Genomic DNA, 17246 nt, shown 5'->3' with positions numbered 1-17246 from the left:
TTGCGGTATGCAGGCCTCTCACTGTTGTGGCCTCTCCTGTTGCAGAGCACAGGCTCCGGACGCGCAGGCTCAGCGGCCATGGCTCACGGGCCTAGCCGCTCCGCGGCATGTGGGATCTTCCCAGACCGGGGCACAAACCCGTGTCCCCTGCATCGGCAGGCGGACTCTCAACCACTGCGCTACAAGGGAAGCCCCCTGTGATTTTCTTAATAACATTTTCTTTTCTCTAGCTAACTTTATTATAAGAATACAGTATATAATATATATAACATATGTGTTAATCGACTATTTATGTTACTGGTAAGGCTTCCGGGTCAACAATAGGCTAATAAGTAGCTAAGTGTTGGGGGAGTCAAAAGTTATACGTGGGGACTTCCCTGGTGGTCCAGTGGTAAAGAATCTGCCTTCCAACGCAGGGGACACAGGTTCGATCCCTGGTCAGGGAACTAAGATCCCACATGCCACGTGGCAACTAAGCCCATGTGCCACAACTACTGAGCTCATGCACCTCAAAAAGAGAGCCTGCATGCCACAAACTAGAGTCCATGTGCTCTGGAGCCTGCGCGCCACAACTAGCGAGAGAAAACCCCCAAGCCACAGCTAGAGAGAAGCCCGCATGCCACAAAGAAGACCCAAAGGAGCCAAAAAAATAGAAAGAAAATAAATAAATATAATAAATAAATATATTTTTTAAAGTTATATGTGGATTTTTGTGTATGCTGGGGGGGCAACACCCTAAACCCTGTGTTGTTCTAGGGTTAACTGTGTATCTGCATAGTTATTATACATATATTACATGCAACATAGATCTATGTTGAAATTATCTATTTATTAATTTTTCCAATTGTTATTCTGCTTATTTTCTTACCCCTAAACCTCATTAAGGGCAGAAACAATTCCTGCTTTACTCTCCATTCAATAATAAATCCAGAGCACAAAATAGATTTCACTCATTTAATTCCTATATTTATATACTTATTCTGAATATATTTCTCGTCCTCTAACCTCTCACATCTTACTACAATGATTAAATATCTACTTTATTCATTCAAGCTAGCCCAGCTGACTATATAAATGAAAAATGGTGGTTGTATTTTCCTGTACATCCTTCCATTGTTTATACCCTTATTTATGCAGTATTCTCTACATTGCCATTCCCTCCTTCACATAGCTATGGGTTGCTCTTTCTTTGTCTCCACATCACAACAAAGACACTGAGAAACTCTTACGTACTTCAGCTCCCTTTAAGCTTATTCTACTACTCATCCATTTTGCAAATGCTCAGTGGGTTTTGTTCCTTCATCCCCTTATTCTGGTCTCCTCCCTTCCGTCCCCTCAGAGGCAAGACCATTCCTTATTTCCTAGAAATGTGACTTTCAGACAGGAAAACATGTTATACCTTATTGAAGTTTATGAAACCCTTAGCAAAAAGAAAAAGACGTAATTTTTAAGTAACTCACTAATAGGGTCAAAGGGTTTTGCAGTAACTTGAGTGTGAAGAAATTGCTAACAAAGGTCATGATAGATGTAAACCAGAGGATGGTAAGCCAGGAGGAGAAATACCCAGAGGGGAATTTAAGTGCTGAATGAGCTGTGTATGAGAGAGAAAAATGATGATGTTTTCAAGTATTATAATATAGTCTGTATAAGAAAGCTGAAATCATATAGTTTCTACTAAAACTGGGAATTAATAATAATAACAAAAAAGTAAATCCACTTGGAATTTTAGAAGTCTATCTTAAATAACTCTTAGATCAACAGAGAAATAAGATCCCAAATGGTATTTGTTTAAAAAAAACAATAGTAACAATAAAAAAAAAACTACCTTAAATTACCTGTAAAACTGTAACCACAGTGCTTAGAAGAAAATTCAAAAACTTAAATACATGGGACTTTCCTGGTGGCGTAGTGGTTAAGAATCCACCTGCCAATGCTGGGGACACGGGATCGATCCCTGGTCCGGGAAGATCTCACATGCTGCGGAGCAACTAAGCCCATGTGCCACAACTACTGAGCCTGCACTCTGGAGCCTGAGAGCCACAACTACTGAAGCCTGCGTGCCTAGAGCCTGTGCTCTGCAACAAGAGAAGCCACTGCAATGAGAAGCCTGTGCACTGCAACGAAGAGTAGCCCCCACTCACCGCAACTAGAGAAAGCCTGTGCACAGCAATGAAGACCCAATGCAGCCAAAAATAAATAAATAAATAAATTTATTTTTAAAAATATCTTAATACATATAGCAAAAAATGAAAGAAAAAATTAACTAAAAATCCCACTCAAAAATATTAGAAAAGCAAACTGAAGCAAAGCAGAAAAAAGAAATTAACTATAAAAAGCAGAATTAGAATAGTTAGAAAACAGAAAAAAAAGAACTAACACACAAAGTAAAACCAGACTCTTTTTTTATAAATGAATCAGCAAAACAGATAACCATTAGTTAATATAATAAAAATAGCAAGAACACAGACATAGAAATTTAAAAATGGCAAAGTGAAAATAATCATGATTAAATACAGTTAGTTGGAAGAAAGATTACTTTGCCAATAAGTTTTAAAACACAGCTAAAATGAATAATTTTCTAAGAAAATATAATTTACCAAAACTGACCACAAAAGAGATACAATGTTTCAACAGATTAACTTCCATAAAGCAAACAGAGATTGTAGTCAGACTTACCATCTCCTTCTTCAAGGAAAAAGCTTAAAAAGGTTATTAAAGCTTTAAAGAACAGGCCATACAAATTCTGTTTAGACAGAACTAAGAAAAAGGAGGACTTCCAAACTATTTTCATGATGTAATAATATCATACTAAATCCTGTTCATAAAAAGAAAACTACATACCAGTTTTCTGAAAACTGATGTAAAAATTCTAAGCATCTAATAAAACAGTGCGTCAAAAGACCCAGTGTTGTTTATTCAAAGAATGTTAAAGAGGTCCAGTACGGGGAAATCTATTAAGATAATTCAACACATTTAGTACAGCTCAGGAAAGGGAAAAATAAAAATCACATGATCGGGGACTTCCCTGGTGGTCCAGTGGCTAAGACTCCGTGCTTCTTATGCAGGGGCTCTGGGTTCTATCCCTGGTCAAGAAACTAGATCCCACATGCCGCAACTAAAGATCCTGCACGTGTCAACGAAGATCCCGCATGCTGCAACTAGGACCTGACACAGCCAAATAAATATATTTTTAAAAATATTTATTTATTTGGCTGTGCTAGGTCTTAAGTTGTGGCTCACTGGCTCCTTACTTGAGGCATGTGAACTCTTAGTTGTGGCATGCATGCGGGATCTAGCTCCCAAACCAGGAATCGAACCTGGGCCCCCTGCATTGGGAGCTTGGAGTCTTAACCACTACACCACCAGGGAAGTCCCAATATATATTTTTTAATTCACATGATCAACTCCATAGACACTGAAAAGGCAACTAGAAAAGGGAAACATTCCTGATTTTTCAAAAAAGGAGGAATAATTACCTCCCTAAAATGATAAAATATATAATACCTTAACAAAAAGACAGCTTTGGAATTATTAGTCAAGACACTTAAATATCAGAAAAAAATGAGCGGTGGTCTTAAGAATTTAAAAGAAGAAATAAAACTGTATTTTCAGATGATAATTCATAATTGGAAAACTTAAGAGGTTTAAATAATATAAATGATAACAGAATTTAATAAGGAAGGAGGATATAAAAAACAAAAACTAATAGCCTTTATACATACATTAATAAAATATGATGGAGAAAAAAAGATTACAGTCACAACAGTTTCAAGAGTAAACTTAAAATATATATATAACCTTTATGAAGAAAACACTGAAACACTCATGAAGCATCTGACATTAGATTTTCTAAAGATATCACACACGAAATCACAAGAGGGAGATTACTCTGTACAAGGGGACAGCAGTCTATCAAGGGTGTTCATGCTGAGAAGCTGAGCAGGTATGGAGACAATGGCAAACAACCGGGCAAATTCTGTATTCAAAGTAGCCAGGTATATCGAATCCTGCAGATTATCACCCCTGGGCCAGATAGCAACTTCTGTTGTCTGCCTGAGTAGGCAACAGATATGCGGGCTAGGGCATGAGAGACAGGCCAGTGTCTGGTCACGTCCAGGGGATATGGCCCCCTCCACAGGCCCAGTTGACAAAGCACTCCTATTTCACAAGAGTTAACTGTGTTTGTTCCAAACAAGTTTAGGCCAGTTTCACATTTTCCTGAAAGTACCCAATTTAATTAAACAATATGTAAAATTATAAGTAACTATGAGAAGAGATTGGTTCTATGAAAATGAAATTGAATACTTTGGAAAAACTGGTCGTAAATACATTGTTAAAAATCATGGCTAACGGGGACATCCCTGGTGGTCCACTGGTTAAGACTCTGTGCTCACAAGGCAGGGGGTATAGATTTAATTCCTGGTCGGGGAACTAAGATCCTGCATGCCACATAGCACAGCCGGAAAAAAAAAACAAAAAAACAAAAACATGGCTAACAAAAACTAAGTGTGGGAGGGACAACAGTAAAAGATGGGGAAAACATAATAATCAAGAAGTGTTCTGTACTTGTTGCAAATTTGGTTCTTGTTCTACTTAAAAAAATTTTAACTAGAAATAGTAATAGGCTATAAATTGTATGTGTGGTTTAGATGAAAAATTAAATAAGAGACACAATGGAAAGAAAGCCTTAGACACATGTCAAAAGTATTGACAAAGAGCTACATTTTAATGTTGAGAGTAAAAATATTACTTTTATGGTATGTACATAAAATATCTAACCCTTTTTTATGAATAAACAAACCAAATACCAGTCCCAATTCTGTTGGACCAAAGGATTTCTATTCTATTAAACAATGCTGATGAGAACATAGAAAAATATAAGCCCTTTCTTTGATCAGTTAAAAATATATAAATATAAAAAATCACAAATGTGATTTCCCCATTTCAGAGAACCAGCTTTAATTAAATGGAAAATGTCACATAAATTACCTGAACTTAGTACTTAGTCTGTTTAGGCATTTTATTATTAACCACCTTGCTTTGTTGATACAAGAAAGACTAGGATATAGAAGATTTGGTTCCAAGGTAATCCTATTTGCATTTCAACACTGTGGACAGAGTACCAAGATCTGAAAATAATAAAACCTAACATCCATGGAACTGTACTTCTGAAGTATCAATTTTAGTCACATCCTGAATAAGGCCATAGTGAATGCTACCATTGAATAATCCTCATTCTATTCATGACCATCTTTCTGATTTCACTGACGAAATAACAATAGAAGAATATGCTGTCCTCTCTCCACTACCCAGACCAACTTACTTGCATTCATAACTACATTGTTTTCCCTTTAATTCTCTCTTGTTCCCTGGATCCTATCCCCTTCCTTTACCCCCACCTCAAGGACACTGCTTCCAAATTTATGCTCTCTCTACTGCATCAATTTCCCCCACCTACAGAATCATTCCCATGGGCACACAAACATGGTCTATAATTGCACACCATAAACTAAACTGCTTATAACCCAAATCCCCAGTGTAACTACCAACTCTATTTCCCAGCTTCCCTTCATACATACTTCTTCCAGAGTTGTCTTATACCCATCTCATCACTGCCTTACCTACTCTTTTTTTTTTTTTTTTCAGAGGAAATGATAATTATGACAAAAACCAGAATGAATAAAGCTGAATTAAGTAGCTAAGTTGAAGAAGAGGCACTGGCACCTTGTGTGGGAAGCAAAGCAAGCGAGGCCACTAACTATGACTCCAAATCAATGAGGTAATACTCTGTTTTTAAACTCTTTTAAAGTGCAGGGCTTGAAAAAAATACTTTAAAAAATACTGACACCTCTGTTAAAGTCACAAAGCAGGAAAAAAATAATTTTGAACAGGCACGAACCCGTGTCCCCTGCATCGGCAGGCGGACTCTCAACCACTGCGCCACCAGGGAAGCCCTACCTACTCTTATTAGGTCACTCCAATCAGGTTTTCACCCTGACTCCACTAAAATCACTCTTGACAAGGTCACCAGCATTCTCCATCTTGCCAGAATCTGGGGTCAATTCTCATCCTCATTCTCTACTCCTTCCATTTTGAAACATTTTTTGTTTTAATCAGTGGCTGCTCCTTCTGCATGTCCTTTGCGGCCCCCTCTTTCTAACGTCTGAATAGGGGAGTATCCCATGAATCAGTCTTTAGGCCTCTTCTCTTTATCTGCTTTCTTCTACCTGCATGTGTTCCTTAGATGAACACATTCAGACCCATGAATTTCAATTTTAACCATAAAGTGAAGACACCCAGATGGACATCAGGCTGTAACCTCTCCCTGAGCTCCATGTGTATATACATATTCAGCTGCCTACTCAGCATCTAAAACTGGAAAAATAAAAGACAATTCAAACTTAAAATATCCAAAACAGAAATTCTCAACGTCTACCTGCCAACCTGCTCTTCCTATCTTCCCTACCTCAGTAAATTGTGCTTCCATTCACCTAGCTGTTCAAGCCAACACCCTTATCTCCTCCTTTGATATGTCTTTCTTACTTACTGCATTTATAAGTCCATCAGCATGTTCTTTTGGCACTCCCTTCATACATAACCTGAATCTAACAGCTTCTTACTACCTCCTACGGCTGCCAGCTTTATCCAAACCACCATTACTTCCAGTCTGAACTGAAACTGCTTCCACACTGGTCCTTCTTACTTTTTTTTTTTTTTTTTTTAATTCTTTTTTTTTTTTTTAAAGGAATTTTGCCTTTTTTTTTTTGTTAAATTTATTTATTTATTTATTTATGGCTGTGTTGGCTCTTCGTTTCTGTGTGAGGGCTTTCTCTAGTTGCGGCAAGCGGGGGGCCATTCTTCATCGCGGTGCGCCGACCTCTCACTATCGCGGCCTCTCGTTGCAGAGCACAGGCTCCAGACGCGCAGGCTCAGTAATTGTGGCTCACGGGGCTAGTTGCTCCGCGGCATGTGGGATCCTCCCAGACCAGGGCTCGAACCCGTGTCCCCTGCATTGGCAAGCAGACTCTCAACCACTGCGCCACCAGGGAAGCCCGTCCTTCTTACTTTTGCACTTGACCAGAGGGCTCATTTTAAAACAGAAAGCAGACTATAGCTTCCAATTTCTCTTAATGATTATATTATATGGCCCTTGACTAACTCTGATCTCATCTCATTACTTTACCTTCCTCTCCCCCATGTTCTAGCCATAATGTCTTTCAAACATGCAAAGCTAACTTCTTCCTTAGGCCTTTTCTATCTGCTCAGAATGCTCTTCCTCTAGAGTCAAATGGCTTGAGCCCTTACTTCACATCTCTCCTCAAATACCGTCTCCTCAAAAAAACCTTCCTTCATTTGTCCACTTTTCTATATGCATTTATACTTCAATAAAACTTAACTAAAAGGAAGAAAGAAACAAAGAAAGAAAAGGAAATGAAAAAAATAATGACCTTGTTTAAGATGTCTAACTTTGAATCAACAGTTGTTATTTTGGCTAAATATTTCCTGACTAAACTGTTATTATCTTATTCACTTGGAACCACTGTATTTCATTATTTTTGTAGTATTAACAGTTGTAAATATCATTTAATCAGATGATAGAAAATAAGTTAGGATTGGGAAAAACAGCATATTTTTCTTTCCTTTGGTAGAAAGTGAATCAGAAGATATAACCTTATAAACAGTATGGGCACTGAAATGGCTCTGGTGTTACAAAAGAACTTTTAGCCTAAAATGAGTCTCCTCTGTCAGACCTGAATATAACACAGAGCAAAATATAAAGTGACAACATATATCTCTATATCAAGAGTTTTAAGGATCTTTCTTTAACAAAAGGTCCAAAGAGAGATGAAAATAGCACAGAGGTAGAAGCTAAACCAAAGGATCATTTTCCATATAGTCTATTACATTCATGTTTCTTCCTGACGTGAAGGTAGATATATACACACATGGAAAAAGGTAAATAAAAATGATATTCTGTAAACTAAGGATCTATCTTCTAGAGTAATTCACGTGAAACTTTAGTTGCTGATAAAACATATGATATTATTACCACGTCAAGAACACTCATCTCCATAGTCTTCTATTTCCCATTTTTAATTTTATGAGAAAAGTTAGGGAAGAAAGGCTTTCCTGACCATAACTAAAACAGTTTTCCCATCCCATAACATTCTCTATTCCCTTACTATGCTTACCTTTATTCATAGTACTCCCTTATTACCTAACATTATATTTTCGATTTACTTACAGTTACTATGTTTCTGTAAATCAGGGTAAATCCTCATAGGGACAGGGATTCTAGTTTTATTTACCACTGTATTGATGGTGTCCAGCATAGTGCCCGGCTCAGAGCCCAGTTGGTCGATCGATCTATCTGTCTGTCTGCCTATCTGTCTATACATGCAAAAGAAGAAATCAAAATACAGATAGAATAATACTGGGAACAGAGAGCACTTTTCCATACCTCATGCCCCCTTCAAAGGGGAGGAAAATTAGAAAGAACAACAACAATAAAAAAAGGAGAGTGGTAAATAGGATACAGTAGTACTATGAGTAACCCCAGCTAAGTCCTTAATTTGCTCCCAGGGTCTCAGACCTTTTCTCCTTAGGCCATGGTCTTTCAAAGTGGGTTTTCGAAACAACATCAGAAGGGTGTGCCTCTCCCTTAACTAGCAGGGCAGTTTTCTCTGGTGATGGTTTCCCTTATCCTATTGGCCCTCACTTACCTGGATATTGTCTTCTTCCTTTCCTCACTACTTTCCAGGGCTCTTTTCCTTGCTCCAATAAGGAAATCACATCTGGTTTAGAAACAAAGCATCCTGGACAGAAGAAAAGAAATGTAAGGTCACATGGAAATAAAAAATAAATTCACAGTTACTTTGATTGAGTCTTGGTTAAATTTTTAATAAACTATAGGTCAAATGGTAATTGATAAAGACTTCAGAACAAAGAAAAGTGAGATGATTAAAAAAACATCATGTTAATATTACATAAGAAATGGAGATTGCAGAGGGAGGGAAAAGGTCTTATTTTCATTTCTATTCACACAAGTACTCCTTTTCTTGAGAGCAATAGTGGTTGACAGACGTCTGGGTTCAAATTTTGCCTTTGCCATAACCCAGCAGTGTGACCTTGGATAAGTTACCACTCTGCTTTATTTTCCTCACCTATAAAATAGGGATAATTATAGTACCTATAATACATGACTGTTGTGCAGGTTATGTTAATATATATCCATATCTAAACATTGCCTAGAATATACACTGTGTTACATATATTTTATTAGCTATTATTTACTATAATTGTTTTTTTTAACATCTTTATTGGAGTATAATTGTTTTACATTGTTGTGTTAGTTTCTGCTATATAACAAAGTGAAACAGCTATATGTATACTTATATCCCCATAACCCCTCCCTCTTGCGTCTCCCTCCCACCCTCCCTATCCCACCCCTCTAGGTGGCCACAAAGCACCGAGGTGATCTCCCTATGCTATGCAGCTGCTTCCCACTAGCTATCTAATTTACATTTGGTAGTGTATATATGTCCATGCCACTCTCTCACATCGTCCCAGATTACCCTTCCCCCTCCCTGTGTCCTCAAGTCCATTCTCTATGTCTGCATCTTTATTCCTGTCCTGCGCCTGGGTTCATCAGAACTTGTTTTTTTTTTTTTTTTAGATTCCATATATATGTGTTAGCATATGGTATTTGTTTTTCTCTTTCTTACTCTGACTTACTCTGTATGACAGACTCTAAGTCCATCCACTTCACTACAAATAACTCAATTTCATTTCTTTTTATGGCTGAGTAATATTCCATTGTATATATGTGCCACATCTTCTTTATCCATTCATCTGGCGATAGACACTTAGGTTGCTTCCATGTCCTGGCTATTGCAAATAGTGCTGCAATGAACACTGTGGTGCATGACTCTTTTTGAATTATGGTTTTCTCAGGGTATATGCCCAGTAGTGGGATTACTGGGTCATATGGTAGTTCTATTTTTAGTTTTTTAAGGAACCTCCATACTGTTCTCCACAGTGGCTGTATCATATAATTGCTATTTTAATGAGAGGAAAATAAGAAGTTTCCTGAGGTATTTACTGTTTTTTCTTAGGATATTCATACAATGTTACATGCAAAGTTCTTGGATTTTTAACTTTTAATCATAAAAGTAGGTTGGAGTGAATATGTTTGTTTATTAATATAAGACATGAGTTCTCTTGAACTGTAAATAAATCCGGTTGATACCACTTACCACTAAAAAAATTATGTGTTCATCTGAGAGTCAGAGAAAAACCAAGATATAAGGTCTAGCTATTATCCTTATAGGTATACCAACAAATAACAAAACACCTATAGCAATTCTGAGTTCAGATACAAAGTGAATCCTGCTTTCTTTGACACTGGTAAGGTTGTAAATCACCCAGATTTCAAACCCAGTCCTTTCATCATTAAGGAAGGCCTGAAGGCCACATAAGGATGGGCAAGATGAATATGCTTAGTGAAGGTGCTCACTTCCAAACAAAAAAAGCTCAAACCATTCCCTTGAGAACAGGGAGCAGAAATTTAGATAGTTTCTTGAAAGATATTCCTGAAATTTCCAGAGAAGAAAGCTAATTTTGCAGAGAACAGAGTCTAAATTTCTAGAGGCAGATAACCTTACCCAATGAAACCAAGTTGCTGTAGTTCTCCAACATTACATCTCTATACAAATCCCTCTGTTCCAAGTCCAGGTAGTCCCACTCCTCCTGAGAGAAATCTATGGACACATCACTGAACATCACTGATCCCTGAAATTACAAACCATACAACTGAAATTAAAGAATATTTGTTTTAAGATGGGAGAAAAAAATGGAAGGGATACTGCAGGAAATGGATCATAGAGCAAGCAAACAGGCTTGGGCTGGAAGCCCATAACACAGTAGTTAGGAAATGAGTGTGCTTGAAGCAGGATGCCTATATGTTCCTGAAGGATCCTGTTGCTACAGATACAGCCTCTTGTATACTCTAGCATATCTTAACTATCCAAACACATCTGGGGAAAAAAAAATCAGTATGTATGTATGTATGTATGTATGTATGTATGTATTTATTTATTTATGCTGTGCCAGGTCTTAGTTGTGGCATGCGAGATCTTTAGTTGCAGTATGCAGACTTCTTAGTTGCAGCATGCAGACTCTTAGTTGCGGCATGCATGTGGGACCTAGTTCCCTGACCAGGGTGCAAACCCGGGCCCCTTGCACTGGGAGCGTAGAATCTTACCCATTGGACCACCAGGGAAGGCCCTCAGTTTTCTAATTAAATGAAATACTGTGTATGAGCCTTCTGCCTATTGTATGTCTCCCTCACCAATTCTCAAAAAATGTGTTCTTCCACCCTTTCCCCTTAAAGAACAAGTTTTTTTTAAAAAGTTCTCCTATGATATCTCTATGTTGGAAAAGGATCTGAATACAATTAAAACTTTCTTCCAAGTTCATCATTGAATCAGATCATAAACATTGCCCCATTTATGACAAATTCTTTAATGAAATTTTAAAAATTTGTTGTATAATAGTCTATGCAATAGATATCTGCATGATCTTCTTTATTTTTTTTTTTTTTATTTTTTAACATCTTTATTGGGGTATAATTGCTTTACAATGGTGTGTTAGTTTCTGCTTTATAACAGAGTGAGTCAGTTATACATATATATATGTTCCCATATCTCTTCCCTCTTTGTCTCCCTCCCTCCCACCCTCCCTATCCCACCCCTCCAGACAGCCACAAAGAACCGAGCCGGTTTCCCTGTGCCATGCGGCTGCTTCCCACTGGCTATCTACCTTACGTTTGTTAGTATATATATGTCCATGTCTCTCTCTCGCCCTAACACACCTCACCCTTCCCCCTCCCCATATCCTCAAGTCTGTTCTCCAGTAGGTCTCTGTCTTTATTCCTGTTTTACCCCTAGGTTCTTCATAACATTTTTTTTTTCTTAAATTCCATATATATGTGTTAGCATACGGTATTTGTCCTTCTCTTTCTGACTTACTTCACTCTGTATGACAGACTCTAGATCTATCCACCTCATTACAAATAGCTCAATTTCGTTTCTTTTTATGGCTGAGTAATATTCCATTGTATATATGTGCCACATCTTCTTTATCCATTCATCCGACGACGGGCACTTAGGTTGTTTCCATCTCCGGGCTATTGTAAATAGAGCTGCAATGAACATTTTGGTACATGACTCTTTCTGAATTCTGGTTTCCTCAGGGTATATACCTAGTAGTGGGATTGCTGGGTCATATGGTAGTTCTATTTGTAGTTTTTTAAGGAACCTCCATACTGTTCTCCATAGTGGCTGAACCAATTCACATTCCCACCAGCAGTGCAAGAGTGTTCCCTTTTCTCCACACCCTCTCCAGCATTTATTGTTTCTAGATTTTTTGATGATGGCCATTCTGACTGGTGTGAGATGATATCTCATTGTAGTTTTGATTTGCATTTCTCTAATGATTAATGATGTTGAGCATTCTTTCATGTGTTTGTTGGCAGTCTGTATATCTTCTTTGGAGAAATGTCTATTTAGGTCTTCTGCCCATTTTTGGATTGGGTTGTTTATTTTTTTGTTATTGAGCTGCATGAGCTGCCTGTAAATTTTAGAGATTAATCCTTTGTCAGTTGATTCATTTGCAAATATTTTCTCCCATTCTGAGGGCTGTCTTTTGGTCTTGTTTATGGTTTCCTTTGCTGTGCAAAAGCTTTGAAGTTTCATTAGGTCCCATTTGTTTATTTTTGTTTTTATCTCCATTACTCTAGGAGATGGGTCAAGAAGGATCTTGCTGTGATTTATGTCATAGAGTGTTCTGCCTATGTTTTCCTCTAAGAGTTTGATAGTTTCTGGCCTTACATTTAGGTCTTTAATCCATTTTGAGCTTATTTTTGTGTATGGTGTTAGGGAGTGATCTAATCTCATACTTTTACATGTACCTGTCCAATTTTCCCAGCACCACTTATTGAAGAGGCTGTCCTTTCTCCACTGTATATTCCTGCCACCTTTATCAAAGATAAGGTGACCATATGTGCATGGGTTTATCTCTGGGCTTTCTATCCTATTCCATTGATCTATCTTTCTGTTTTTGTGCCAGTACCATACTGTCTTGATTACTGTAGCTTTGTAGTATAGTCTGAAGTCAGGCAGCCTGATTCCTCCAGCTCCATTTTTTGTTCTCAAGATTGCTTTGGCTATTCGGGGTCTTTTGTGTTTCCATACAAATTGTGAAATTTTTTGTTCTAGTTCTGTGAAAAATGCCAGTGGTAGTTTGATAGGGATTGCATTGAATCTATAGATTGCTTTGGGAAGTAGAGTCATTTTCACAATGTTGATTCTTCCAATCCAAGAACATGGTATATCTCTCCATCTGTTTGTATCATCTTTAATTTCTTTCATCAGTGTCTTATAATTTTCTGCATACAGGTCTTTTGTCTCCTTAGGTAGGTTTATTCCTAGATATTTTATTCTTTTTGTTGCAATGGTAAATGGGAGTGTTTTCTTGATTTCACTTTCAGATTTTTCATCATTAGTATATAGGAATGCCAGAGATTTCTGTGCATTAATTTTGTATCCTGCTACTTTACCAAATTCATTGATTAGCTCTAGTAGTTTTCTGGTAGCATCTTTAGGATTCTCTATGTATAGTATCATGTCATCTGCAAACAGTGACAGCTTTACTTCTTCTTTTCCGATTTGGATTCCTTTTATTTCCTTTTCTTCTCTGATTGCTGTGGCTAAAACTTCCAAAACTATGTTGAATAAGAGTGGTGAGAGTGGGCAACCTTGTCTTGTTCCTGACCTTAGTGGAAATGCTTTCAGTTTTTCGCCATTGAGGATGATGTTGGCTGTGGGCTTGTCATATACGGCCTTTATTATATTGAGGAAAGTTCCCTCTACACCTACTTTCTGCAGGGTTTTTATCATAAATGGGTGTTGAATTTTGTCAAAAGCTTTCTCTGCATCTATTGAGATGATCATATGGTTTTTCTCCTTCAATTTGTTAATATGGTTAATCACATTGATAGATTTGCGTATATTGAAGAATCCTTGCATTCCTGGAATAAACCCCACTTTGCATGATCTTATCTATCATTTTCCATCCCTCACTGTATGCATTCCTTATTCCTGAGTTAGAGGATACTGATGTAGATTCTGGATACTGGTGAGCCAGAATCACAAAGATGTCATTCTAGACTAGCTCATCCAGTTCCAATATAAATGGTATACAACTCTTAGGGATTTCCAGAGAAGATACTTGACTTCCCTGCATGCAAGACCCAACCATAATCCTACCTAGTCCTAAAAGCCTCATAAAACATGAGATCTCACCATGTACTGAGGCTGAGGTCAACCAACAGCAAATCTTACCTACTTGGAAAACTCAAGTTTGGAAAAATTTAGCGTTTTCCCATGAGCAGTCAAATGGGCCCATACTCTCTCAACTACTCAAAAGAGATGGTGAAACATCTCCCTAAAGGGATTTCATTTCTGCTCCACTGCAGCTTTTAGCAGAAGACTGAGCACATATAAGAGATGCTGAATGATTTGTTCAATGAATATATGAACAATGACTGGAAAAAAAAGGACTCACAAGAAGGGCATTGTACTATTTATTTGGCCTCATCTCTCACTGGATTTGGAGGAAATGGGTCCTTAGATGGGGCTCTGATAAGTAAGAAGTTTCAGGATAAACAAAAGTTTATAGGACCTTAACTTCCAGAAGGTGAAAGAAACAGCAACTTACATGGGCCATGGTTTAGAAATTCAAGAACTGGTCAGTCCTCCTTGGGGTTTACTTGCCTGGAGAAGCACAGTTCACAGAGGCCAGAGCTAGGGGGAGAAAAAGGGGGCCATGAGATAGGCCTCAGAACTCTCAAAACGACTCAGTTTAATATATTCTTTCCCCTCCCTGGACCTCCCCACCACACACACACACACACACACACACACACACACACACACACACGGAAATTTGAGGAAGTATGGACAAATCTAATCCCTACTTATAAATTTCAGGGCTGATAAGGGACCACATCATCTAAACCAGAATCTCTTTCAAAACCTCACAAGCCTGCTTAAATTAAACAGATACAAAGAGAGAAATTCATAGGACCAATGCTAGCAGCCGTTACCACTGAGAAATTACTAAACTGGCAGCCCTGCCTGCCTGCAGTCAGAACAATAACTTCCTGAATCCTCTGGGCTCATCACTATTTTCAATCAGAATCATCCACATTGCTTTCCTGGATGACTTCATTTGTCATTCTGTTTCTTACAACCTAGGCTGAAGAGGTGTGAATTCATGTTGTCAGCAGTTAGACAATAACACATATCTATTTATCAAGACTTTTCACAAGAAAATGAAATAAAAGGCATCCAAACTGGAAAGGAAGAAGTAAAACTATCTCTATTTGCAGACATGATATTATATATAGAAAATCCTAAGGACCCCACGGGAAAACTGTTAGAATAAAAGAATTCAGTAAAGTTGCAGGATACAAAATCAATTTACAAAAATCAGGTGCATTTATATCTACTAATAATGAACTATAAGAAAGAGAAATTAAGAAAACAATCCCATTTATAATTGCATCAAAAGAATAAAATAACTAGGAATATATTTAACCAAGGAGGTTAAATATACCTGTACACTGAAAACTATAAGACACTGATGAAAGAAACTGAAGATGACACAAATAAATAGAAAGATATTCAATGTTCATAAATTAGAAGAATTAATATTGTTAAAATGTCCATACTGCCCAGAGCAATCTACAGATTAAATGCAATCTCTATCAAAATTCCACTGGAATATTCCACAGAACTAGAACAAACAACCCTAAAAGTTGTATGGAACCACAAAAGGCCCCAAATAGCCAAAGCAATCTTGAGAAAAGAAAAAAGCTGGAGGCATCATGCTTCCTGATTTCAAACTATATTACAAAGCTACAGTAATCAAAACAATATGATATTGCCCCCCCAAAAAAAAACAGCTATATAGGTCCATGGAACAGAATAGAGAGCACAGAAATAAAAGCCATGTGTACATGATCAATTAATTTACAAAAAGGAGCCAAGAATATACAGTGGGAAAAGGACAGTCTCTTCAATAAATGGTGTTGTGAAAAACAGACAGCCACATGCAAAAGAATGAAACTGGACCACTATTTCATACCATGCACAAAAATGAACTCAAAATGAATTAAAGACTTGAATGTTTAAGACCTGAAACCGTAAAACTCCTAGAAGAAAACACAGGAGGCAAGTGCCTAGACATAGGTCTTGGTGATGATTTTTTAACACCAAAAGTAAAGGCAACAAAAGCAAAAATAAACAAGTGGAACTACATCAAACTAAAAAGCTTCTGCACAGCAAAGGAATCATCAACAAAATGAAAAGGCAACCTACTGAATAGGAGAAAACATTTGCAAATCATAGATCTGATAAGGGATCAATTCCAAAATATATAAAGAACGCATAAAATAGCAAAAAAAAAATCTTGATTAAAAAATGGGCAGATCTAAATAGACACTTTTCCAAAGAAGTCATAACAGATGGCCAACAGGTACATGAAAAGTTGCTCAACATCACTAATTGTCAGGGAAATACAATGAGATATCATCATATACCTGTTAGAATGGCTATTATCAAAAAGACAAGAAATAACAAATGTTGGCAAGAATGTGGAGAAAAGGGAACCTTTGTGCACTGTTGGCAGGAATGTAAATTGGTACAGCCATTATGGAAAACAGTATGGAGGTTTCTCAAAAAATTAAAAATAGACCTATCACAAGAAAAAAAAAATTGTAACTATGTATGTCCACAGATGTTAACTAGACTTACTGTGATCATTTTGCAATATATACAAATATCAAATCATCATGTTGTACACTTGAAACTAAAACAGTGTTCTATGCCAATTATACATCAATTTAAAAAAAGAAGAGAAAAAAAGGACTTCTATATGATAGGTATTTTATATGTTAATTGTATCTGCAGGATTGCTATGCAGTATCGTAATTATCCTATCTATGCAATGGATCAGAAAATTCACACTAAAAGAAGTGAAATCACTTGTAGAAATTCAGTTAATAAGTAGCAAAGCTGCATTTGGAATCCTTATTTTTTCTAACCACAAAGTCAGCTCTCTTCCACCTCTAGCTCTTGCCCCTGAAACCCATCTCTTGTCACAGTGAGAGAAACATGAGGAGG

The 17246-nt window shown here is 37.3% G+C and overlaps 1 protein-coding gene across 1 annotated transcript in view; it reads right to left on the bottom strand.

Moving 5' to 3' along the window:
• ZFP82 (ZFP82 zinc finger protein) overlaps positions 1-14787 on the bottom strand; it is a 17718-nt gene extending 2931 nt beyond the window's left edge. The window contains exons 1-2 of the mRNA XM_007471053.1: positions 14779-14787; positions 10665-10791 (exon numbers count right to left, since the gene is read on the bottom strand). Of these exons, the coding sequence (XP_007471115.1) occupies positions 10665-10791; positions 14779-14787 (136 nt within the window). The remainder of the gene's footprint in view (positions 1-10664; positions 10792-14778) is intronic.
• Positions 14788-17246: the final 2459 nt, after the last annotated feature.

This window comes from Lipotes vexillifer, unplaced genomic scaffold (assembly GCF_000442215.2).
Source record: "Lipotes vexillifer unplaced genomic scaffold, Lipotes_vexillifer_v1.1 scaffold182, whole genome shotgun sequence".
NCBI classification, from domain to species: domain Eukaryota; kingdom Metazoa; phylum Chordata; class Mammalia; order Artiodactyla; family Lipotidae; genus Lipotes; species Lipotes vexillifer.
The sequence above is the reverse complement of the archived record's forward strand: the minus strand, read 5'-3'. Positions and strand labels throughout refer to the sequence as shown.